At 40.9% G+C, this 27478-nt stretch overlaps 1 protein-coding gene across 1 annotated transcript in view; it reads right to left on the bottom strand.

Moving 5' to 3' along the window:
• Positions 1-4319: 4319 nt before the first annotated feature.
• acap3a (ArfGAP with coiled-coil, ankyrin repeat and PH domains 3a) overlaps positions 4320-27478 on the bottom strand; it is a 53083-nt gene continuing 29924 nt past the window's right edge. Inside the window, exons 4-23 of the mRNA XM_020585596.1 lie at positions 21842-21900; positions 21384-21567; positions 19587-19631; positions 19378-19473; positions 18985-19059; positions 18656-18667; positions 16103-16215; positions 15377-15428; positions 14930-15030; positions 14494-14605; positions 14162-14370; positions 13234-13303; positions 12293-12387; positions 11979-12196; positions 11027-11116; positions 10720-10812; positions 10275-10501; positions 9083-9192; positions 8658-8768; positions 4320-8543 (exon numbers count right to left, since the gene is read on the bottom strand). Coding sequence (XP_020441252.1) covers positions 8396-8543; positions 8658-8768; positions 9083-9192; positions 10275-10501; positions 10720-10812; positions 11027-11116; positions 11979-12196; positions 12293-12387; positions 13234-13303; positions 14162-14370; positions 14494-14605; positions 14930-15030; positions 15377-15428; positions 16103-16215; positions 18656-18667; positions 18985-19059; positions 19378-19473; positions 19587-19631; positions 21384-21567; positions 21842-21900 — 2220 coding nt within the window. The 3' untranslated portion in view covers positions 4320-8395. The remainder of the gene's footprint in view (positions 8544-8657; positions 8769-9082; positions 9193-10274; positions 10502-10719; positions 10813-11026; positions 11117-11978; positions 12197-12292; positions 12388-13233; positions 13304-14161; positions 14371-14493; positions 14606-14929; positions 15031-15376; positions 15429-16102; positions 16216-18655; positions 18668-18984; positions 19060-19377; positions 19474-19586; positions 19632-21383; positions 21568-21841; positions 21901-27478) is intronic.

Raw genomic sequence — 27478 nt, 5'->3', positions numbered from 1 at the left:
TCAAGTTTTGAGCTGTGGTACATCAGTCATCCATCAGAGGTGCCTGAATTAGTTGTCTAGCTTTGGATTGCAGAGATTGATATGGAGGTGGTGCTGCAGGCAGAACTGGGTATAGAGAGGTTGATGCCACTGGGGGCGCAGTAGGGATGGCCATATCTTTTTTCTTCTCTTGTCCAGTCTGTTCCTTCCCTGCTGCTGCCATGATTTTACACATTTCAGTAGTCGTGTCTCTGTCTCTGAATTTCCTCATCCTGTTATGGATAGGTCCCCATGTAGATTTTCCTTTCTTCTCCCAGTCTTCCACAGCTTTATTGTAGGCACCTGTCGCTTGGGTGTCGATGCACATAATTACTCTGGGAGGGGGGAGCACTCCACTAGGTGTGCTGGGAATGAGGCCTTGCTCTTCCCAGTTGTCCCACAGTGTTTCTGCTTTTCTTCTTGCCTGTTTTCCTTGTCTTTCTGATGCTTTTCTAGCCATTTCTCCTAAAACCCATTCTTTAAGCTGTCCCAGACTTTTAACTTCCTCCATTCCTTCAATTACTTTTCTTCATGTTCACAGAAAATAGTCCTCTTCACCGTGTTCAGGTTGTATGAGGTTTATCTGATTAAAATTGTACTTATTTGCGTGATTCTTATTATTGTTACTGTAATTAAATTGTTGTTTTTTTAAGTGGTATTAATACAAATGTAACAGCAGTAGTCAACAGCTACTGTTGTGAACTATTTGAATATAAGTTTGGACATATAAGTACAGCCCTATTAATGTGAATATACCAGTGTGAAAAGGCCAACTCAGCAATAGTAATGAAAATCTTTTTATTTGCAACTCCTTTGAAGAACTACTGTCTCTGGGTATATATGTATGAGTGTGTGTATGTGTGTCTCAAGAAATTCCTCGCACTCAGCAAAAACAAGAAAAGGGGAGTAAAAATAACGTTGCCAAAGGGGAAACCGTAGTTAAAAATCAGCCAGTATTATACAAATTTCCTTTAATTCAAATATATTATTGCTATAACTTCACCAATCAACCTAAGACTGTGGGATGAAGCCAGAGTGCCCGGAGTGAACCCACGCGAGCACGGGGAGAGAGAGCATGCAAACTCCACACAAAATATGAGGCAACAGCACACTGCACCACCGTGCTGCCCTATCTTTCCTTTTATTTTTATTTTTAAGTAAAAATGCTGGTGACTCAGCCATATCCTAATATCATTTGTGTGTTGCTATGGAAAAAAGCACAGTGTGTGTCCGTATATATATTTTCTGTGTATTATTCCCTGCTTACTGCTCATGACCATGTCAACCCACTTAACCCTTAGATGCACACATCAAAAATGACCCCACGGGTTGTTATTCTTCAAAATCTTTAAAACGAAAAGTTGTAATATATTTATATTCCAGGTATTCCTCATAAAACATGTTTGTGACATGAGGCCATTTGCATTTTTATTTATTTTTTCATTAATTTTAAGAAATTGCAGTTTTTGTATCACTACCCCACTCTTCCACAAGTGGGGTCAAAAATGACCCCAAGCAGTTCCTATGGAATCTTCTATGAACCTTTAATTCTTAGCAACTCTGACTGTCCCACTTACACATCTGATGTCATCTCTCACATCTGATGCAACTTTGACTGTCAATACTGTCCCACTTACACATCTGATGTGAGCAGTCTCACCACCCAGGAGGTCATTTTTACACAGCAACATAAATGTAAGTATTACTTATTTTTCTTTGACAGATTATAATGTGTGAAATGTGTGATCAGATTAGCCTACTTTGTTGTTAGCTAACAGTATTGTATTCAGGTAGGTAACACAGTATTGTGCTAGCCAACAGTATTGTTGACTAACACGCACACACACGCACACACACACACACAGGGACATGCCACAGATGGACTAAAAGTGGAAAGGATTGTAATCACTGTTTAATAGAAGTCGTCTGTAATAGTTGTTACAAGAAATAAAAGTTTTTCAACATTTCTTTTTGTATTGTTTACTAACCCAAGTTGCTCATGATGGCGGTGCGTATGCACACAGCGGCCCGGGGCCCCTCGGCTTCAAACAAAATTTTGATGAACGTGTCACAATGTTACAATGACAATAAAATAAAGCTTATTCTTTTTCTTCTTCTAAAATAGTTTTCAACTTGTGCATCTGATTTGCATAGTGTTGATGTGTTGATTTCACATACTGTATTTCAAATTGTTTATCCTTTTCACATCAATAATTCTCTTCAACCATCGTTTCTGAACTTAGATAGTAGATTTGGGTCTAAAATATAAGATTAGCTAGTAAGATACATTTCATGTATAATGCCAGTTTTTTGACCTGCTAATCTGACATTTCAACACAAGGGAGCAGTGATGCCTCAGCTACTAAGAAGGAGGTGTGACAGAGTTAATAAATGAGAAATTTCTTGCACACATGTAAACATGTTTATTTTAGTTCATCTTTCATCACTATTCCTGTTCATTCAGATATATTAGCATTTTTTTCTTCTCCAGCAGTAACATAAGCACTGTATTTCATAATGGTACTGCAAAGTACGTTTTAACAAAACATTACAAAGACTACACCAGCATAGTCAATGCAAAATAACACATTCATATGAAAAAAGAGTCATCAAGAGAAGAAACACTGTGTCTTCAAGATGATGAACTGGGGATATGACACTTTTTTTATACATACGAGATACATACATACGCACGATGAACTGGGGATATGACACTTTTTTTTATACATACGAGAGAGCAGAATTCAAGTCTAAGTATGAAATATAATGGGAGTAAATGCATGCGTTACACACGGGCAGCATTATGTATAGTAATGTTGGAATTCCTTCAGTGAATCCGACACTGATGAAAATGAAACAAAGCAAACAAATAATGATTTATACAAATAAAAAGAGCAAAACAAGTGCTTGGCATTTCATACAAAGTTTAATCTAACACTGTACGAAAGCAAGAGGAAAAGACCAGCAACTCCTCGTAGAACAAAATCAAAATAGCAATTTGATCTAAGAACAGCACAGGACTCTTGCAGATATAAGCTGAATGATAACGAACAACAGCATCACAGTGTAAAAGGTTACCATGTACTTTTTTGTGGATTAAAACAGATGGGGTGGTGTACTGTGATAGTGGAATTTGATGCTTTTAAGAAATTTTTTTTTAAGGCATTAGGCAGCATTCTCTAATTTGTAACAGTATCAGGTTTTTCCTCAGAGTCACTTTGACTAATATCTGGAAAGTGGCTGTTCCTCTCCAGACATGTGGTGGACTACCGGAAGGAGTGGCGGAAGTGCACACTCCGTCGTTTCAGCTTCTCTGGGTTGTGGGAAGCCATGTGGGAAAATTCACGGAAGATGTCAAGGTACGTGGCATCTCCTGAAGAAGAAGAACAGGAAATAATGATGACAATCTTCAGCTAAGAAGACTAGGGCCTGTATTTATCAAAGTATAGGTCAGGGACATTTTGAACCTACTAACAAACTATTTTTCTCTTGACTAAAAAAATGCAAAGACTTGAATAAATACAAACCTTGATTTTTACAAAGCAAAGTCCTGAGAGTCAAGAATACAAGCAATGAAGAAAACAGGCTGCAGAGTACGGCCAGGGTAAGAAAAAGCTTCATGAATGAAGCAAAACCAGGCAGAGGCACCATGAAGCTTCGCTCTTTCAACTTTACAAATAGCGAGCCTATAATTTTCTTGTGGCCATGGTAACCACTGAATGTACAGGCATAACAAAAGCAGTTGAGGTCCTTTGGGTCCCATGAGAGCTCCTTGGCTGGCTAGTTAAAAAGGGGAACGAGCATTCCTGGTATGTGTGTGTATAAAACACGGACAGATCAGTGAGCTCAAGCCTCATAGTAGATATGTAGGTTTCTTGACTCAACTTTAACTTCCACTATTTGGCATTTATTAACAGCACAGAAACTGGCTGTGCTTTCTTTCAGTTTTATATCACTATAAACTGAACACTGGTCATAAAAAACTAATCTGATGTCACTTTTGGATTTGATTTTGTGCTGGGTGTTTTAAAATACACTTTACAGACAGCATTAATTGATATTTATAATGGATTATAATATAGTTGGAAGCAAATATGAGAACAGTTTTAAGTGTTTATTAATGTATTTGTCAACAATTATAACTACAGTAAGTAGTCTACATTAACTAGGCCTCGACTTTTGAGGTACTTGTACTTGAGTGTTCCAGTTTTATTTTAAAGGCAAGGTTGGCGATTCTTTTCAGAAGCATTTTTTTGTTACATATCTTGAAATTTTCTTTTCATCCCAATGGCAATGAATACATTATATGCACTGACAATATAAAGAAATAAATCCGTCATCTCTGGCAGCAGCAGGGCTGAGAAAAGCCTGACCGATAATTTTATTCGGCATGAGCAAAACCATTGGATGGCCTACCTGCCTGTCAGCCTACCTCCTACTTGCACACACCTGGTGCTTGCACGAGCTAAGAATCTCCCTCAAGGCCAGACAGGCAGATGTGTTACTGTTCTGTTTTACAGATAACGCCTGCAAGCTATGGCCAAGAAGGTACCCACAGGAGCTTTCGTTTGCAAATGGAGACAGCTGTTTGAGACCAGGCCTTCCCCTTTAAGACATACTGTACAGACTTATAGGTAATGTTGTTATTGTTGCCAGACATTGTGACCTGCAGTGTGAGAGCGAGAAGACCTCTGCCTCCCTCCTGGTGTTGACTGGATTGGCTCCAGCCCCCCATGACCCTCTACATAATGACCAATATAGACATGGATGGGATTACTGTTTGTACACAATAACAAATGCTGGACAGGAGGAGTTATAATTGCTGATGAACACTTAAAAATTTCCTCCATACATATTCATACATAATTATTAATATTATCTTTACACAATTATGTTACAGTATGTCATGCTGTGAAATCAGATATTTGGTTAATAATTCTTGCACCTGGAGCAAATGAAGTTAGAAATGTGTTAATTCTGTTAGATGCAGTAAAATGCTGTCAAAGGCATGAAAAGAGGACAGAAATAAAGCAAAGAAGCAAAGGAGAGGTTAACCTTTAGTCAGGTCTTCCATTTATTTTCAGGCTCATTTTAGAAGATCCTGGGAGGAGTTATTGAACAAGAAACATGAATCAAAAACAAACAGGTAGCAATGTTAATATGCACAGGTACTGAGTCACACTTTCTTTTTCAGTATTCAAAGAATTAGTACAAATAACAGTCAGAAACAACCAAACAAAAACAGGAAAGTTAAAGACTGCATGTTAGAAGCAGGCAGTTAGTGTTAAGAGTTTTTAGTTTCTATACACAACATTCAACTGACTGACTGATACACTGCAGACACAATGTACTCTACACCGCAGTCCTTTGATGGCTTCATGTACATGATTGCGTAGTTAAGTGGTGACATTGTTCATTCAGTACAATCTGCTTCCTGGGAATGTCTGTAAAGTAGCTATACTGCACTAAATAAGAAAAGGCTGGATTAAGAAAGAGTTTGTTTTTAAAGTGCTTTGAACCTATCACTGACAAGAAAAAGGCAAAGGGGAAACCATTGCTCACATATCCAGTGCTTTCGGTGCTAAAGGGCTTCAACCATGCACTGGCAAATACAAAGAGGAGATTTTATAAAAATGATTGGTGCAGTGCTGAAGAGAGAGTGGCCTGAATCTTTTGTAATTCATTTAAAATGGCAAAATGTTTGGTGAAATTAATTCACTTATACGAAATAGCCACGATGAGTGGATTCACTAGTAGGGGAGAACTGGCACAGATGTTTCCACACACACACAAAAAAAAAGTTCAACTCGCATGTTCATACGGTTGACCAGTAGCAACCTAGCTTAACAATGCTGACATTTGAGGGAACAGAGTCCAAGATGGAGGACGCTATAACTGATTATTATTAGTGTTGCACCATCCACTTTTATTTAACCCTGTGCTAATTTTATTCTCCAACCAAGCAGCCAAGCTAACAAGCCTAATAAACAACTACCCAGTTATCAAGCTAGCTAGCTCAGAAACACATTTCTCTCTTTAATGATTCTCAGTTGAATTAAAGTCACCACATCACAAAATGCCTCAAACCAAATCTTTTGTAAAGATGTACAGATAATTTTCTTGGTGCCATAGTTGTGACCAGGTCTTCAAAGCCTTTAAAGAAAATGGTAAAAACAGCTGTCTGTCTGTGAAACTGTCTGTGATCTGGTCTTTGGTTTGATTTAAACCCCAACACTCCACAACATCCGTGAAAGACAAGCAGCATCTATGGGGAAATATTTTTCATCAGGCTAATTTTGTCGGCAGTAGTCGGCTACAAATGAAGCTGTTCAGGGTACAACATGCTCTGGATCACTGCCATTTACTGTGACCTACCAAACACTACTAGTCACATTTGACATCAATCTAGAGCATAAATGGGGTCTTAAAACAGCCAGGCTGCCATGTTCATTGTCATCAAGCTTTTTGCATATTATCCTTTACCATCTTTTATGATCAATATCCAACCAATGGAAAACTTCAGTGTTCAGTGATTTCTGTCACAAATGTCATTCCATATACTGCTTGGCAGTATTTAAAATTGATTACGGATATTAATATTATTCAACAATATTAAATGTCAAATATTCACATACACTGGGTACAGAAGTAAACAAAAGCAAAAGGGCTTATAAACAAAGAACAAATCTAACATTAACCTAGTCCTGAGACCTCGGATTACCATAAACAAACATACAAATGCTGTATGTTATAGACGGTAATACATCTTAGTGCAATTTATCAAAAAAAATCTTCCACTGCAGATTGTTCAGGGGGATTATTCCAAGTGAATATATTATGAAAACTGAGTACCTGCTCTCTTTCTTACAATGAGAATATAGCACTGGCACTACGTGAGTGCTCAATAAAATAAAATCTAAAAAAAAGCTTAAAAATATATCATCTGTGTTGTTGTCACACATAATATAAAAAATACAGATTACCTGTACTGAAATAACCATTTCACTATTGCTCTGGGAGTTTCATCATAAATAAAAACATGCCACAAAAAAGCACCCAAACCTATTCTGAGAGGAAAAAGAAAGTGAAGGCATAACAATGATCGAGCAAAAAGAAAATTCAAATCACTGTTGTTAAGAAATAGTGCATGATTTCGCTTTTAATTAAATATAAACGCATTGCTTGATCAATCTCACAATCAATACAGAGAAATGATCCTGTGATCATTTACTCCCAGTCACAGTTATCGCAGCTTCACAGTTACCGCTTGATGACCGTCACAGTGCAAAATAAGGAGCTCCAACATGCGATCACACATGCACTGACAGCAGATCCTCAGGTTAATAAAAAAGCACAGCAAATGCAAATCTTATTAACCACAAACAAGCTAGTGAATTGGCTGCACCAGCCTGTAGTCAAGTCTGCAGCATTCCACTCCCATGTGCTAATAATACTGTAAAGAGCTGCAAAGTGGAAGGGCATGCTGGTTCCACAGGAGGTTTTCCTTATTCTGTATTCCCATGTCCTCAATGCTACTTAATACAGAAACTCTGGAGTCCATAGATAATGTAACAATAACCACCAGTTTTAATTATTTCTGTTTCCTTTCTGGCAAATTCTGTTTTGTCATTTGGTCTCAAAATACTACAATACCCAACAGCCTCACCATCGCTATGCAGGAGAAGCCAGAGGCATGGCCCAATGCACTGCTGCTAGGAACTCACGATAGTGGGATAGTTGCTGAAATTCACCTTTTGAGTCTTCTGTAACAGCTGTTCAACTTTTTAACCATAAACCCTGATATCTTACCATACACTGTATTTATTCGTTTTGTAATGATTTTCAATTGGCACAGTTTCAGGCCTGTCTAAGCCGCAGAGCTCCTCCAACAGTGATTCACTTAACACTGTCTTCTGGAAGCAGAGGGTACCCAACATGGGTCCTCCCACTTAGCACTATAATAACAACCTGATGAACCTCTGACTGTTGGGGCAAATGGCAGGTCTTTGGTTCAGAGCACACTGTACTCTCTAATAACTCCAAATAAAGGGTAAAGCTGGTCCCAAATATAGTGCTGATGAATTCTAATAGCTTCATACTAGTGCTGGAAATCTTAAAAAGTGGCTGGCAGTGGTGACAAGCACCTCACTACGCTCATCTACTTGGCAAAGTCAAGTCATTCAAATCTAACATCATTTAATGGAGGTTAACAGCCTGAGAGTGAACCTACTGTTGGTAAACTGGTTTCTGGTCTAGAGTCATCAGATTGTAGAAACAAGCTTGAAGCACAGGATCCCCAACAGGTCTCTCTCAGTCATGTCTGCTGACACCACCTGCACTTGTTTTACAATCCATTTTAACCTGACTAGGCTTGATTCTAGCACTCTGCTATATTGAGACAGATAAACTCCTGAATGCATTTCTTATACTGCTGCTCAGTGGGGCTGCTCCTTGGGTATTGACCTGACTGTCCAAAGGGTCCCTCTGACTCCCGCATCTCCTCATTCATCCTGGACAAACGCAACCTGACAAACAGAAGGAAAGACAAAGACAACAGGAGCAGAATGTTTAAAAAAATTGCCAAATTGTACAAAAATCCTTTGTTAAAAAGTTTGCTGAAGGCACATAAGTCAACCTACAGTGTGACTATATCTGCATTGGCTTGCTGTACAGCTATAGTCAAAGGATCCTGGCCATCTTCATCCTCATCGTTCTGTGTAGCTCCCCTCTTTAGGAATAAACACACCTGCCTGGAAATACAAGAGAAACCAAGATCAATCAGAGCAATCCAGTGCTCAGTCGCTGCCATTTTCAGACCTCTGTGCTCCACATGAAGAAAGCCGAGGGACACAACAAACATTACAATCACTGTTTTGACAGAGAGGCAGCTCTAGACAATGGGCTTCATGCAAGAACGTCGTCGGAAAGAAACAACCACTTGTATCTGTCACTGAGGAACAGACCTGTTTGTACAAGTGCATTATTTATTTACAGGAGACTGCGTTAGAGAAGTGGTTACAAATACAACTTGGAGTAAACAGCTACGTTCTGCCTCGTAACTCACCCTGTGTGTCCCAGATACGTGGCATGATGCAGAGGGCCCCTCTCTCTCGCGTCTCTTTGGTTGACGTCAGCAGAATTTTGGAGCAGAAACTCACAGGCAATCAGCGAACCCTAAAATACATTAACCCCACTAGTTAGCTTGGGCCTGACAATGAAATGCTGCTTTTGGTTGTGGGAGGAAAACAGTATTTAAAAAGGATTTTCACACATTCCCAGCTGCTGACATATGACAATGTTTGTCAGCAGGGCCACTTCTGGTCATTTTCATGTCTTTTGGAGGAGGCAGATCTTTTTTTTTTTTACACCTCATCATTTTAATGATATTTTAATTTAATTCAACTTTATTGAACTTCTGGTTTGTATCAACTCATCATCAACACATATTATGTCAGTTAGCGACCCAGTAATTAGTCTCATCCTGATTTTAATCTTGTTCACGATTGAACTTCTGTTCTGTATGATGTGGCTTAGAAGTATTATTAAGTCCTCAACAGTTCGCTGGTTGGTGCTTCACTCAACAACGAAACCACAGCCCAGCTGAGCAAGATGTGGCGTTTGACGTTCAGCGTCGAAACAGCTGTCAGTCATCTGCTCCTGATGAGCTGCAACGACAGTGGACGGACAAACGGTCTGCCAACCGACAGCAGAAGTGTACTGGACAGCAATAGTGTTCATGTAGGCATTATGTACATAATCATAACAGACATCAGTGAAAAAGCTTGCAACTGAAAATAACTGGGGACTCATAGACAGAGGTGTGGAGATTACGTTGCATTCAGCGCGCCAGAGAAATTAGACCTGGAGCATAAGTGGGTGATACACGGCTGTGTCATGGAGACATTTCACAGAATGGAGTTCTATCTGTTGCACCTAAAAAGGTATTCCGTCTGAACTGGCCTTAACTGTACCTGTGTATGTGACTCGACCTGTTGTTTTATGGGCAACCTGGGAGAATCACTAAGGTGCTTGATTAAATTGGTTGGACTGATTTTTTTGATTGATTTTGATGTGGCTGTGCACCAACTGAGAGATGTTACCAGCAGACACACTGGTTTTAGTCTTTAGCATGAGCTGAGCTCCTCCAGAGCCGCAGAACACTTGGATCCACAGGATGAGAAGTGAGTGTCATGTATAAAACAGGTGGACTGCTCCTTTAAGTGTTTTTGTTCTCTCTACAACATTTGCTAACTCACTCCAATCACTGCCTGTATGAGGGGTGTCTTCCCTTCATCTTCATCGTTGACCATATTGACGTCTGCCCCATGAGCTAGTGCTTCAGCCATGACGGGCAGGTTGCGGGCCTTTGAAGCTTTGTACAGCAGCGCTCCGGGATGAAGATCCCTAATGTCCTCCTGGTCTGACGTTTCTGGCTCAGCCTCCAGCTCAGCTTCACCACTCGAGTCCTCAGACACCTCACACTCTGACGACAGGGTAAAGAGACTAATTGTGTATATAACAGAAACATCACCTACACAAAATATATTCAGTGTTTGGTGTAACTGGATAACAATGGCAGGTCTGTACCTGCATTTACAAGCAAATGATTTTCACTACACAACTTTTTATGCCCCCAGTATACTGTACACATACTGGAATAACAAAGGGACTATCAGTTAAACATTGCTCTACTGGACTCACCCTCCTCTGTGACGCTGTCCACCACTGAACCAAACACCAGGATGTCTGTGCTGCCATCGGTGCTGCCCCCCAACCCGCTGTCACTGCTCAGACCTGTTGGACCGGGAGACGCCAGAACATGGACACATCAGTTACCGCTGTCTCTTTGAGGCTGACTGGTACTGTTTACAGGCACACACTCATGCACGTTTCCACACAAACACAAGACCCACACGCTGTCTGACTTTAATCTGGGTGAGAATATACAGTTAAAGGCACGGCATTTCCAGTTTTCAGGAAAACATTGTCAAAATAGTGAGCCGCTCACTTCGAGGACCCGATCCTGTGTCGAAATAGGAGAAGAGGGAGTGCAGCTCATCGGGGCAAAACAGGGATTCTCGTTTGAACTTAGCAGCAGCTGTGAGACAAACAGAAGTGAAAATGACAAGTGAGATAAGAAGCATTACAATGGACTACATTTGTTGGACCATTACATTTGCCAAGAGACTGGAATCACACTGCTGTGCACCAGACTCAGGAAAAAATAATTACTAATATTTGAAAAACCTAAAATGTTGTTTAAAAAATTTAAAAGTAAGTGAATAAAAGTCATTCTCACACTCTAACCATCTGAATGAAAAACTGTTTTGGTATATATATATATATTGCTCTATTTTGTAATTTTAAAAATGTTATAATAGTGAAAAGTAACATCAATGTATACAAGTCCCCCTAACACCTCTCATCATTATGGGCTACATCTTCAGCACCATTTTCTAACTTATATTTATTTACATTTTGGCAAATTGCACCGTTAAAAGTATGACTATTAGTTTGCAGCAGTACCCATGCATATACATGGTGATTTCAATGAGGACATTATTCAATTTTATATAACCAGTAAAAAAAAACAAACAAACAAAACAAAACATACATTACACATTTTAGTACAGATCATTGATTTTATTTTTCAATTCCTTGGCATTTCTGTGCTTTCAAAGCCATCTCATAACATGAAAAGTAAACCTATTTACCACAACCTCAATAAATAAAAATGTAGAAAAGCATTTTTCAATACTTCAATTCAATCGAAGTTCAATACCCAGCACTAGATTTGTGTCTTCACAGAGTTATGACTGTGACCAGGAGTAACAAATAAACAACCTTAATGTTAAACTTATTAAATGTAATGTTGACACACGAGAGGCACAAACTGGGGCGAAAACAAGTGAACCACATCAGAGCAAAGTGCCACCGTGTCCAGGGATCGGTTCAAGTACCTGAGGACAGACTGGATGGGGAGCTGCTTCCAGGCTCTTGTCGGTATCTTCGCCGTGTCTTGGGGACTGTGGTGGCGCTGTTGTGTCTCCGACATTTCTTTACGCTCCACCGCCGATCTGACTTCCTGTCTCCATTGATGAGTCTCTCTGTGGAGCCTAGCTTCTTCAGGAATTTTTTCTCTACATACTTGGCCTTAATCCAAGCCTCTTTTTCTTGCCTGCGAGGGATCATAACATATGACGAACTCCTAGTGATCAAAGGTAACGTTTTATGAATGTATGCCATCATATTTATGTATTTTATGAATTTCTACCTTGAACTGGATGGTAGTGGTTTCTTCAGACCTTGTTGCTGGTATGAGCCTTCATAGATGTGGTTGATGACGCTGTTTCCGAGCTCACACATTAACTACAAGAAAAGACATAATATTAACGGTCTCACACCAACTTTGACTTAAAGGGACAGCTGGATATTTTGAGAAACATATTTTTGCTTTCTTGTTAAGAGTTAAAAGAGCAGATCAACACCACTTAGATCAATACAGAATGGCTCCACAATGTAGTGAAGCCATAAATGACTGAACTATAGTTTTATGATTTTGAAAGGACACACAACCTATAATCCTGTAAAGAAAACCTAATTTAATTTTTAACTTCTGATTCAAATGAACATGGTGAACACCATGTAATTGTCTTTTCTGCATTTAAAATAAGTCTAGGATCACGAGCCGCCAACTGTAAGGCTTCAAAGGCAGCCAGAAGTTGAGTTAGTGCCTGGATTTGGGTGGAATATGAGGCATATGAGTTGTGTTGTCTGCATAAAAATGAGCCCTGAAGCATTTATCAAGAAGAACAATGTAGTTTATGTATTATGTAAATAATAATGGGCCATGGTTAGACTGCAGATGGTAAGTGGACAGGTCTCCTGTAAGGTACAGTACAGTGAGAAACCAATTAACAGTAGCATAACTAAGATTGTTGTTAAATATATTTTAGGATTAACAATATCAAATGCTTTTGAGAGCAGAATGGAGACAATTAATGAAGCTGCAGCTGTGATCAGACTGTTGTGGCTGTAATAAATTAAGAGAGCCTATAAAAGCATGTAAATGAAAATGGAACAAGGATTACATACATTTATTTATTTTTGCCAGAACTATTCCTTTAAAAGCATTAACAACTGCTTATGACTCAATAGAAATAACCGCTTCATTCTCATCCTTACTCATCAGGACACTGGTGAAGCAAACTGTACCTTCAACAGTTCTGGTTCCCATGAGTCCAGTGTGAGTGAGCGAACCTTCGAACAGTGAACTCCGAGACTCCTGCAACAAAAAACACATTTCAAGTTAAAAAAAAATTAGCCGTTTATTTTCTGCATTACAACAACTCATGGACAAACGAGTGCTGCCAGTAAACAAACTGTTGTTTAAATTCTTCTAATGAGAAAAGAGGAAGTGTTACAGATCAGTCACACACTATGGGGCGGTGAGTGGCTGCAAGGATTTAAAAATCAAAAGAGTGTTATCCTGGGAGAAATGAGAGAGGCCACTCCTAATGTCATGCAAATCTCGAAGTTCCTCCGATTAAGCTGTCTGGTATCCTGGCAACAGTGGCGCTGTAGAAAAAAGCTGACAGTGTTTTTCCCCTTCGTTTGCACTGCATTGTAATAAGAGGCCATGTCTTCTTCCATGAGCTTGAAGACGAGCCCAAAGAGGGATCATGAATAATCAAACACAGGGTTGGAGTTTGTCGTTATTTGAGCAGGAGAACTGCAACTTAAAAATAACACACAACTCCTGAGGGAAAACTGCTCAGTGATGCAACACTGTGATGTAGAGAGGATGCCTGCATTCAATAGCATCACATCATTTCCCCAGGAAATGATACTGAATTAAACTATTCAAGGACTTCACTGTGTCTTTATCTTCTCTCAACCAGCCAGACTGATCCAATAAGCTACGTACTGTCTGCTCTTTAGTCCCTTCAGCAGTGTGTGTGTGTGTGGCAGAAGGTGCTGAGTGCCAGGTTCTGGATTCACAGACATTATGGCGAGGACACAGAATTAACTGTTGATTTTAGTCTTTGGAAGGGATTTGTGGAAAACAACCAAAAAAATCATCGGCCTTATCGTATTTGTTAATTTTGATGTTTATATCTTAAAAAGTATTTTCGAACTCTACCTGTGGATGCCAGAGCACTCGATGCACAGCAGGACGCCCAGGTTGATTGAAGCCCAGCGAGGGTCGGCCTGGCCGCAGTCACAGCACCGCTCGTTTCCCGGCAGACACTGGATCCGCTGCACAAAGGTCTCCCCTCGGGTGCTGCGCTCCCGCGGCTCACTGGCCGAATCAATGCTGCTGGTGGACGGGGAGGCTGTTCTGTCCAGGTGCTAAATACAAACACACAAAAAGCCACCTGTTAGTACTGTAACATTCCACATGCATGCACGCTGCACACACAGTCCGGGTTTACCATTTTTGTAAGTGGTTTATGACCATGAATTGTGACTTACCTCTATATAGGAGGTGTCTGGGCTTCCTCTGTAGGCTGAAGCAATGCTGGCTTGAACTGCCTGAATCCAGGCTTGTCTTAGCTTCTCAGATTCCGCCTGTAGCATACAGCTCCTGGAAAACATATCAGAGAGGTATCACCAAATCATGTCAGCATTAGATCTCCATCACATTGCTAGTTTTGTAAGAGCACCAACAAAATGACTACAGTTAAATCTACTGAACAACTACAGTATGCACTCTCAAAGCTCAACCAAAAGAAGTGGTGCGATGATTTACTAAAGCACAAGTAAATGTGTGCCAACAATATGTGTGCCAGACTTCATGGAAATCCATCCAGTAGTTATTGATATATTTCAGCTAAGCCCACTGTGGCTGACTGGCCGTCCAACCGGCGGTGGAAACAGATGTTACTATGGCAGTGAGAGTGTGCCTTACTTGGAGGGGGAGACGACCTCAAAGCAGAACCTCCTCTCGATGTCTTCACATGGTTTGACAGAACACAGGCGAAGGTCCTCCACCACCACCGTCAGAGAGTCCTGCCAACACACAAACAACCTCTCATTCCTCTCCTTATCCACAGCCCCAGTATGACACAAAAACTACATGAAGCAGCTGTTTCTCAGTGATTCGACACTTTTCCTGAAGTCAAGCAGAGAAGTGAACACGAGCTGACAGTCAGACAGGCCTCTGTTCCCTGGAAGCTGCAGACTGGACACTCAAGCATCAGCAGAGATCTCTGACTCATAAACCCGCTGTCAGTAAGTGATGACGGGTCTCAGTGAAGATCACCATAACGATCAGTGTTTATCTCCTGATTAAAGATGCACTTAACCTCTTAGAGCCTACTTTACCCAAGAGAACGCTGAAGGTATGTGGACTTACCTTGAGCTTCTTCTGATAGACCAGCTGACTGTTCTGTATAGAAAACCACCGTCTGCAGAGAGAGGGGCAGGGGGTTAAATAAAACATGATTTAGATGGATATCCTTTTGATGCTGAAGGGCCAACATGAACCACAGTGGGCACCAGTGATCGAGGACAGGTAAAAGCATTGAGCGAAATAAGTTTTGGCTCTGGCAACACAAACTCTCGTACTTGTGATGGGAAAAGGCCGACAGAACTGCCAGTGAATGACAAAACGGTATTCACATCATCTGGTAACAGTATACTCTACATGTTTTACTTATTTTATATGCTACAGTTACTTATTAATATGTAATAATATATAATATTAATACTATATTCACTATAAAGGATTTCCATTCACAATAACATATGACCTGTTCACTTAGACATTATAAAGTTATTTTAATGTATACATGATATTGTATGCAGCTTTTTAACTATCATCTCTCCCTAGGTTCTTTAATCTCTTATTTTATTTATAGAGATCTTTGTTGTTTCCTGCTTCTTAGCCATGAATTTCCCTTTAAGATCAATAAGTCTTTTTTTTAGCATGTAATTACTGTGCACGGTGTGAAAAACAGTTCTCTCTTTTTACAGTTGCTAATTACATGTAACTCAATCTAACTTCTGTGGTTATACTAATATCATGTGTATACTAATGCGACACATTACAGAATGCACAGATTTTGGCCATGTTCGTTACCTGTTCCAGGTCTTAAAGGCGTTGCTGGCCCTCTTGAACAGGTATCCCTCCATCACCACACCATTAGGTGCATCCACGTTGAATTCCACCTTAGAGTCGTCACATGCAAAGTCCTGAAGGAGTGGAGACAGAGACACAGGTACCACAAATTAAGAAGCTGACATACAACATCAACATGCGTGATCATCAAGTCCTGAGGGGCTGTCATGGAAAAGGTCAGCAGACCAACAGATTGTTGGCAAGATGTTGTTTTAATCTTTTAATGGTCAAACAGGAAACAAAACCCTGTAGTGTAGTGTTCTGTAGTGAACAGGTTGAATGTGCTGTTACTGGAATACCAGTACTACTCAGCGTGCACTGTACTGTAAACCAACTAAATCATCACGTGGAAATGGTCACGTTTGGCCACATGCTTAAAATGCAGACATGTATCAGTCAGAGAAATATGCAACACTTCCTAAGAATATACCAAATTCTTTCTTGGAGCGATTAAAACAAAGTGACCTCCGTCTCTCTCCCAGCTCACCATTAACTGCACGTCTGAATAACAGAACAGCTTCCTGCTCTCCACCATGGTAACTTGTATGCATATGAAATAAAGCTTGAAATCCTGCACGTAGTGAGCGCTAAGGCTGTTGTCGTGGACCATCGTCAGGCATCTGATTTGAACCAACACATCTTCATACAGGTTTTAACAGCCTGTCAAAAAGGAAAAATAAATCTAGGATAAAGACAATCACCTTTATTGGCCAAGTATGTTACACACAAGGAATTTGTTTCCAGTACAGAACCAATAGCAGCCATCTGTGGCACCAACTCAACCGATGGCTCTGACATTTGAGAAGCTGGTTACAGCAAATATTTGAGTTTTGCTTAAAAAATGACAAATGATCATTAGATCATCAAAATAGCTGCTGATTAATTTTCTGCTGATCAGCTAATAAAGCAATCAACTCTTTTCAACATGTACACATACATCATTGGACACAAAGACAAAGTAATGGCAATAAGTGAGACAGAGATAAGGAGAGTAAGAGCAAGCCTTCAATGCTGGCATTGCCAAAACCATTAGAGCAGTACAACCCTTCTTGCTTTGCAAGCCTACGTGAGTCATGACAAAGATAAACCAAAAAATCTGAGATGTATGAACAACTACAGCAACAATCAACCAGTGTAATGCAAATTAACCCACCAAGCTGTGGTCCCACCGACAAAAGATCTTCATTCTCAGACGTTTAGTGCGTTCCAGCAACATTGAAAAGTACATAAAAGGTGAAAGGTTTGAAAAACAAAAGACAGCTCCTAAAAAACACAACCCTCAGAGTAAAGGCACGTCCGTCTTTACTCTCTGAGGGCTGGAGCTCACACAAGCCTTTGTGTCGCTGCCGTGCAGTACGTAATTCCAGCACTGACATGGGTGCCCTCTACTACAGCCACCTGCTGCCCTGCGAGCCTCAGGATTAGGACTAATTAGCATACAGCTGTATCCATGGCAGGATGTGCCAGAAGAATAGTGGACTACACTACACTACTGTAGCTGCTCTTGACCCCGATACAACCAGGATGTTCTGACACTTCAGAGTTTCGGTCTGCTTTAGTTTTATGTCCCTAAACACCCCTCCCTTCCTGAGAAGGTGGGAGCTTCAGTCCCATGTTGATCCAGTGGGAATCTACCGTGTGTGGCAGGCAGCAGCTCTGCTCACAGCCAAAATTCCTGCAATGCAACTGTGCAGATCTGTAAGAAGAGAAGCCAGTACAGCTTACCCTCAACTGTCGGATGTCTTTGTGTTTTCTATGTAGCACATCAGACATGAGATAACAGTGAACGAGATGTGCATGGGCAGTACTCTGCAGTCACTCAAGCCCAGAACAAATCATCTATTTTCAATGCAACTGTGCAGATCTGTAAGAAGAGAAGCCAGTACAGCTTACCCTCAACTGTCGGATGTCTTTGTGTTTTCTATGTAGCACATCAGACAGGAGATAACAGTGAACGAGATGTGCACGGGCAGTACTCTGCGGTCACTCAAGCCCAGAACAAGTCATCTATTTCTAAATATGTAACATCACACAGGCAGGGAATTATTGAACAAAGACTTTCAAATGTTACAAGCAATAAACTGTAGTAGAGCAACAAGGAGACCAAATTTCAACAGGAGATGATGCAGGCGATGTAAACTAATGCTTCATCCACCTGCTGCTGCTGATGGTGTGTCGGGCAAAAGGTAATTCTTCGACACCAAACGGCAAGTCCCACTGGTGCTGTGGAACATTTGTACAGTATGTTCTCTCATTACTCATCTGTTAGACTGGCTTTGCACTGCACATACCCAGCAAGACAACAGGTTTTATCCATGTTCAGGTAATCTTCAACCCACCTGGTTGACTTCACTACAAAGCTACAGAAAGCTACAACATCTCAGTCTTTTCTAATAAGTTCGGCTGCAGCTGAAGCTAATGCTCTGTGCTAACACTGGCTGCACTGCACTTAACCAAAGATGTGTTTTGTGTTAAGAATGAAAATTCAGATGGGAGAACAAGGGGAGCACTCACCTGCATGAGGGTCTGATGATGAGTAGATAGGGACATTGTGAACATGCAAGCAGAAGAAAAGCAAACAGCATTAGAATCACTAAAAGCCGGCGTGGTTTAAAAGGAGGTAATTCAATCATCTTTCAGGTTCAATACACCTTTAACCTGGTTCCTAGTCCACTAGGTAGCACAAAGTTGCTGCCCCCCAACACAGGTTCAACTAGTGGCCTTGTGTACTTACTACTGTACACGTCCCTCTGTGATGGATGGTGCAGGAAGCTTAGTGTCCAACAGCTCTGGCAAAATTATCTACAGTTTTTATCAGTCAACCTAAAAAAACAACAACTCACCCTTTGCTGAATGGTTGCATGTTTATGCTCCATTTCTCTCTTCTCCATGGCTGAATCGATCACTAGCTGATCCAACTGAAAGCCAGTTCACACAGAGAAGAAGAAACAGGTTTAGTGTTGCTTCAGAGACACATTCAGCCTGAACTCCATCCTGTCAAACTCTAGTCTGGTTTTGAAAAGTAACTAGCAACTAAAGTTATAAAATAAAAATGAATTAAAAAGGACGATATTTGACTATAATATGTAGCGAAGCAGCACAAAATGAAAATACTCAAGCACAGATACCTCACATTTGTACTTAGGTACAGTAGTTGGTTAGAGGAGCTTAGTTACTTTGCACCACTGCACAGCCCAGCTGCTGCAGCACGAAGTGACTGGAGATGCTCTGCTCACCTCAGTAGCCAGTTTCTTCATGTATGGGTCGATCTCTCCCAGCAGGTTGTAGCCCTGCTGGAACAGCGAGTACTGGGCGTGCATGAATGACAGCATCTAGGTGGAACACAAAACTTCCCAGATCATCTTCTTTCAAAGTGGGATTTATAGTAAAGATGAAGGTGTTGCTGGAGGTAAACAACATGTTTTATGTATCTGCACTGACTTACAGCATCCAGGATCTCGAATTTCTTCTTTGCTTGTAGAACATTGATCTGCAGAAAAAAGACAGACATGTCTCAAAGCATTAGTTTGAGGTGCTGATTATCATGTTGATGATATCCACATTCATCCTAGCTATTCAGATAACTCCCTCTGGTGGAGTTTCCTTTTTCAAACGGTGGTGCGATCAAGCTTTATATGAGGGAACTCAGACAAAGTTTTAGCATTGTATATCTTAACTGATGCAAACCTAAATGAGAATTAGTGCTACATTTAAGGGGTCAGTTCTACATATAGCACATCTCTCCACAGCTTTGACCCTTTCAGCCTTCAGACACTTTCAGTTGAGAAGCAAAAAGGGTCTGAGAGCAGTGAGAGAAGGCTGCCAGTGAATGAAGAATGGAAAGAGGACGCAGCCATTACGGCGATCACGCTGAATCTCTCTCTTTGTTCCCGCAGGCAGTCTTGAGGAGGCGGTTACAACTTGTGGGACAAATGAACCATGCTGCATATGAACAGAGCAGACAGTGTGCCATTCAGGAAGAGAGACAGACATGGCTGCAGACTAAAGGGCTACATCATTGTCAATCCTCGACTGTACCCGTGAGATTTGTCTAGTGCGAGTGTCAACAAACAGGCAGTTTGGATATGAAGAGATGAGGCAGGTTTTTCTGAAGCATGCTTGACACTTTTCCATAAACATTGCACCACTGCATACAATACATGTTTACACTGTGCACATTCGCTTTTAACAACTTCTGAAAATCCTTAAAACCTCCATAAATCATATACAGAAGGTGACTATAATACTGGAATTCTGAGCTGATATCAATATTAAAAGCAGTTCGAAATAAACAGGTTGATGGTGTTTAAAAAGAACACGTGCAACATCTTTGATATGGCTCCATCTAGGTTTGATATATCTCACTCAGACCTGCTGCCACCCAAAGCAACATGGCGTTCAGTGATGCAGATGTTCCAGACTGTAAACAGACTAGTTTTAAATGCAATAACCAGACATTAAGCAAAGTTCACCCAGAATAACTGTTCATAACTTTGATAGGTTCAAATTTGAACATTGTTGACTTGACAGTAGATGGAAAACCAAGGAGCTGAAGGGACCATCTCATTAGTACATGCACTTTTTGATAGCTTACCAATTCTTTTTTCTTCTGAATCATATTTTCCCACTATTCATTGCTACTTGGACAATTTTCTAATAATTTATAGAGCTTTCACTTAGATTCCATTCAGCCTTAGTTTAGTTTAGTCATTATTTTCTGGGCATACAGTGAAAAGGGCAGTTTAAAAACTGGTTGACTCAGAAAATCATCTAGATGAGTTTAGGTGAATTTTAACAACTTTCAGTATGAATATAGTAAATGATATTATACTTGTAGAGTGATTTTGCAATGATGCACTTTTACATTATTTTCCATTCACCCATGGATGGCACAGCCACCGGGAGCAACTTCAGGTTCAGTGTCTTGCCCAAGGACACTTCAACATGTAAACTAAACTAGAGAAGCAGGGACTCAAACCACCAACCCACCGATTAGAAGACAACCTGCTCCACCTCCTGAGCCACAGCTAGTTCTGACTGCTAGGAGAAGGTAGCTTTGTGCTTCACCATGGCGGTCGAGCCATTTACGCCTCCTACAGGCAGCCATATCTTAGTTCACATGCACATTAGGAAAGATAAAATATCATTTACTACTGTTTCTAAAACTGTAACCACTGCAGACCAAACAACCACAGGTAGAGGAAACACACATCAGTTCATGGATACCAGTGACTTTTCTGACCTGTAGCACGTAGTCCAGAGCGAGGTGTCGGAAGCACTTGCGGGTGATGGTGAGCGCGCCGGTGGCTTCTTCGACCTCATGAGGCTTATTCCTCGGCGCCTGAGCATTCTTCACCTGCACTATTTCCAAATCCTCACGCACCCTATCAAAGTGCTTTTTGGTCTCCTTGAACTTCCGAACATCCCTGACAGACACAGATGAGCAAAATTTAAGTGAGACATCAGTACAACAACTTAACACAGCATCAACAATTAAATTCAGGAGACAGGGGAATTACCTCACAGGTACGTTAGCTTGAAGGTTCATGATACTGTATGTCTAGCTGCAAAAGGCTGTCTGCTTCATATTTTAAAACACTAAAAAGCTTTTCAGGGGTACATCTGTGGACTCTTCTACCAGCACTGAATTTAAAAACAGGGACACCTGACTGAAGCACCGTACGGTGTAGGGCTACTCACTCTTTCACAAAGTTGTGCAGCTGCTGCTTTACAGACCGCTGAGCCTGATCAAATAGTATCTGAAACAGAGGAAAAGAAGAAGTTACAGTAGCATTTCTTGATGGTGCTTTATTTAAACAACAGCCATGAACAACAACAAGCAAAAATCGCTATTAACCCCAAGAAGAAAAGGTTTTATGATCAGTGTGTTGTATTTATCCATAAATCTATCTAATCTAAAGCTGAAACACTTCCTAGTTCTCATTGTTCTGATGTGACGATTTGCTTTGTTGTCTCATGTGACAGAAAACGAAATCTCGTTAGGGTTTGGTCAGAAAATCTACAGAAGAGAGCGGCGTCATTCGTCATCACTTTCTGAGATTTCAAGATAAAACATTTACTAGATTAGCCAAGAAGATAACTGCAGAAGCGCAGATAATGAAAATCATTTTTAGTTGCAGCACAATTTCAATTTACACAGTTACACATCAATGACTACACCCAGTACAAGCAGGTAGAAAAACACTGGGTCCAGTTTACATCAGGACGCTGTTGCATTACTTCCCCAGTGTAAAAGATGGTATAGTTGCGTACTCTACTCTAGTTCTTTTAAAAATTATATTGCTACTGCGTATCACTTTGTATGTGTGTCTATTTTAGGGTGAAACTTAAACGTTTGGTGTGTTTAACACCAGATCGCTTTGTTTGAATTTGGTTGGTTTCATTTCTGTGTTGTGCCAAACATCTTGGCATAACATACATTTTCCAATATCTTATGATAATGAATCTACAAAAAAGTACTTCTATATTTTTTCAAGTCATTTAGGTGAAAATAATTCAAATTAACTGCTACATATGTACAGTTTATGCTAAAAACCCTTTTCTCCAGATTGGCCTATCTAGTTAATTGAAATGCTTCATATGAATAAGAGCCAGCTCTTAAGTCCTTGTGCATCATCTATAATTACAAAGCCCATACCTGATTTTATTTTACTATACAAAGTAGCACTAAAATGAACAAATGAATGTAGTGAATGTGTATCTGCCTCTGAACTGTAGTGGGGTATAGATGTAGAAATATATAAGTAAAGCATAAGCAAGCACTGTGTGCAAAAACAAAAATTCATAGATGATGTCTGCACAACCTGTGATGCATTTGGAAGTTTCTCATTTCCAGACTTTTGGAGAGCTACTGTGAAACCACCCGTTTAACCAACAGAGGGCGACAACGCACAACTTTTATTTTGTAAGACACACGATGCAAACCAGCTCTTTATGCCCACTGGAATGAACAGAAGAAGAACATCACTCCGACTCAGACACTCCTTCAGTTAGGTGTTCCTCCTCCTCTTATTCACCCTCTGAGCACATCCGCTGTGACTGCTCCTGCAATCCCTCTGCTGCTGTTAAATAGGTCACTCGAACAGAGAGGGAGGGGAGGAAGGGAGGCAGAGGGAGAGGAGGAGGAGGCTTTTGGTTCAATGTGACACTGCAGAGTCTGCATCCAATGCAGAGTGCAAGCCCACTCATACAAACTGTCAGTCCACATTATTAAATGGTTTGCATCAAGTGCCACTTTTTCTATTGTTACCACAGTACGAAGGCAGCCAAACAGAAGCATAACAATATGTTTACATGACTTAATCTGAACAGACGTAAAAATAAAAGAGTGGTAAAGTGTGGTCAGTTCTGCTATATCCCTGCCACCACCTCTGAGAGGGATGCATTTGTTTCGTTGGTGGTTTAAGGCGTCATTTTACTGGTCTACAGTGACTGTGAGAGAGTGGAACGGCAGAAACCCTCTGAGCCCATGTGCTCTGCCTTGTGATTCTCACATGACATCAGAAACCATCCACTTCTCTGTACAGTAAGTGATTAGCAAACAAATACGGCACCAGATGTTGCATTTTCCACCTCGCAGGCAACACGCCAACAGGTGAGCCAACTATTCTACAGGTATCACCTAAACTGTGTCACGTTTGACCAAGGCCTGCATGTTTGGCTATATTTGTCTAATTAATCTTGTGTGGTCAGTACGTTTCTCTGTATGCAGCTTAACGAGCTTTTATAAAAACACAAACATGAAGTAAGTCAAAATAAAATCGGCAAGGCAGCGATGGGCAGTGGCCATAAACAATCCAGTTTAAGTTTAGGTAGCAGACGGTTACGGTGCACGGGGCTCGGTAGAAACCACAGTCTTTAAATGCTGTCAAGTCAACAAGTGCCCTTCCAGGAGGACTGTACTGTCTGTGTGAGCAGTGGCAGGAAAGCTGTTGTGACACTTCCTGACGCTAAGCCTAAAGCATTCCTCAGCTGCTTTGTGGCAAGTTGACACCCTGCTTTCATTGGACCAAGATACCACAGGTCGTCTCTGCATGACATGAACTAAGTCGACTGAAAGAGGAAGGAAGGATAAACAATGTGCTGCCTAAAGGAATGCTGCACTTTAATTAGCTTTAAAAATGTGACGTTTTGTATTTATGTGTTAAGTTTTATATCACCTCTCACAAATCTACCTCAGGTAACAATACAAGTCCATGTAAATTGCAATAACTTGGACTTTGTACCCTCTAATACAGGCCACTGCCCATCATATCTAAACAAATACATCTCTAGTCTTGTTATTTTGTTAACAAGCCCCTTCTTGCCAAATGAATAATAACATTAATTGTTTATCAACCTGCTGTGTGGGTGCTGTTACCATTTGTAAGAAATGGTAAGGACTGCAGATGTGCACACACACACACACACACACACACACACACACACAAATCCTTCCTAAAGTGAACTGCTTTGTTTTCCAGTTTCCAAATATAACTGAGACAGTAGTGTTGGCATCCCACGTTGGAATTCACTCCTTCAGCAAGTAGTAAGGGAAGAAAATACAGAAAATCATAGTGTGAAAATGTAACTGAACATGACTGTAATCTACATTATTCCTCTCACACATTTCCTTCTCACCTACCAGCGTACAGTATAATCCTTTACTCCTTTCAGAGTCCAACATAGATCAATAATTTAGTGAGGATTCATACAGTACATTCTTGAATTAGACACAGACTATTAAAAGGCTGGCCTTGTTTCTGTTAAAGCTTCTGCTCATCTGAAAGAAAAATCTAATGTGAAATCTGTGGAAGGGAAAAGACACACGGGCCTGGAGCGACAAAGTTAAAGGAGCTATACTTGGCTTGTGTCTGACATTCACACAAACAGAGCCTGTTTGTTCTGCTGTGTGCTGCTGGACTGGCAGGAGAGCCAATCTATCAGGAAATGAAGGCAAACAAGGGCCAGAACTCTTGTGTACCTTTCTTGGATCTGTGTGTCCACTTGTCTCAGTGATGATACAGGGTGGTTGTGTTTACTTTATGCATTTCATAAGGCATCTGGTCAGGCACCGCGACAAGGGCACTCGGCACTCGGTTCCATTTGTACGGAGCCACTTAATATTCTTGAGTGTCCACTGTGTAGAGTAAGCACAGCGGCAGCATGCACACAGAGGGGCATCCGTCACAGGTAGCGGATATAAGCATCATCATTTCTTATGCACTGGAGCACTGCTGGAGTTACTCAGCTACAGGAGAGCTGCTCTGTCACATGCTCAGTCTACTGCTTCAGTTACTAAATTCTTTAATATCAGTGAATCATGAGGCCGTTCTCACTGTGTTGAGGTCGCATTGCTGTAATCATTATCAATTGTGTGAAATGCTTCACCTCAGAGGAATCTCTCTCATCACTTCAGTCTCACACTACTGTTACGCCTGCTCTGCTTTCACATCAGAGTAACAAAGAAACCCCTGGAGAGCCAATCATACGTACGGCCAGGCAGACTCTTGACTCTAATGGACTGGAGGGAGGGAGAGGAGACACAGGACGCTGAAAACCCAGCTGAGCTCACAGAGGCCAGCTGGTCCCAGGCCTAACCACCCTCTCTTTATGGTCTCTAAAGTGTGACACACTGAACCAGACAAACAGGGAGACTGTCAGTTTCACACAAACACTAACAGACTGACAGACAGCTCTACAGCATGTATTTGATTGAAGCTGACAAGCATTGGCAACGGAGAAGGAGCATGTAATCCTAGAACTACCAAAACTCTGATGTGAACACATTTACAGAAGGCCAGAATAACAAACAACACATGTAACGCAATCTAATAAAACTCCATAGTCTACTGCCTCCAACATGAGCATTGTGTTGAATCAACCTCTCAGACAGTTGAACAATCAAAGCTTCACAAAAGCAGCATTGTGCATAATTAAAACATACCATTTTACATTTGTGATACACTGTACAACATGACTATGACTCCGGTATCACTGCTGTATTTTATGGACTGCAGTGCAGCTTTTCCAGTAAACTTTGCAGAAAGACGTCTGACACTGTTTTTTTGTATGAAACTCTACTAAACCTGCCACAAATGGCCATCAGGCATGGAAAATACGGTGGTACCGCATATATATAGTGATATAGTGGCCTATTTACCGATGATGTAAATGAGCACAGCTACAGCAGTGTTAATCCAAACACACCTCTGCATTGGATCTGCTGCCTGAAGTCTGTTGCACACGTGTGAACCTGTAGAAGAAAGTCTACGTGTACAACAGCCGAACTTTAATACGGCCAGGGCTGGAATCTGGAACATTCTTGGTGTGAGAAGACAGTGCCAACCATCGCACTGCACAAATCGATTCAATTCAGTTTTATACGTATAGCACAAAATCACAACAAACGGGACACTTTACAAAGTAAGGTCCAGACCTTACTGTTAGTATTATTATTATTATTATTATTATTGTAGAGTAAAAACCCAAATGTGTGCCAGTATGTTCTAGAGCTGACTGGATCCAAATGTACCAGTGCTTGGGCATTAACATCCAACTGATGACACGGTGCATCACAGTCCTTGCGTGACAAGTTAAACGAGGAGAGAGGGAAGAGAGGACGGAGGCATTCTTTGCCAGACAGACAGTGAGTACAAGGAGGTTGAAGCAACTGGAACATCAGCTGTTTGGTCAAGTTTTGTTTGGCAAAAACGTCAGTGTGCATCATGTGGAAGTTTTTTAAGGTTTGACATTAAAACAGGGAGTTTGCATCTCCTGAAACATGTCAGGTACAAGAAAAAGACATCAATTCAAACAACAACGGCAAACTTTGTATGTAGCCAAGGCCAAAGAGACCTTTTCTTTAAGAAATTCTGTTTATAAGTTATCCATTTATTTAGTAGATTGTTATTAAACTGGTAAAAACATTTTGCCTTTTTATTGCCTGGCAGGAGCAGGAAACTGAACTGCACTTTTCCATTGCTCCTGTTTGTTGCTGATCAGGTGTCAGTGTGGCCTTCGGCTGTGTCTGTTCAGGTGGGCCGTCATTTGGATCAGGTGCAGTTATCTTTGGGTATGGTCCGGTAGAGCTTGGGTCCTCCTCAGGTTGGGGGTCTAGTTTTTGAAAACTAACTTATGCACGTCATGTTTGGGTCTGTTTTCCATGGCCTGTTTCGGGTTGGGTCTAAATTTTTGGACCTGTGAAGACCTCTACGTCACAGCTAAGATCGGTTAAGCACAGCTCAGCCTCTGTGTCATATTAAAGTGAATACAGAACCCCATGGAGACCTTAAGTGCTATTTAATTACGCTGGTGTGTCTGAATCCACTGTGGGCA

The sequence above is a fragment of the Monopterus albus genome, unplaced genomic scaffold (assembly GCF_001952655.1).
Source record: "Monopterus albus unplaced genomic scaffold, M_albus_1.0 scaffold371.1, whole genome shotgun sequence".
Lineage (NCBI taxonomy): Eukaryota > Metazoa > Chordata > Actinopteri > Synbranchiformes > Synbranchidae > Monopterus > Monopterus albus.
This window is presented reverse-complemented; position numbering and strand designations above follow the sequence as displayed.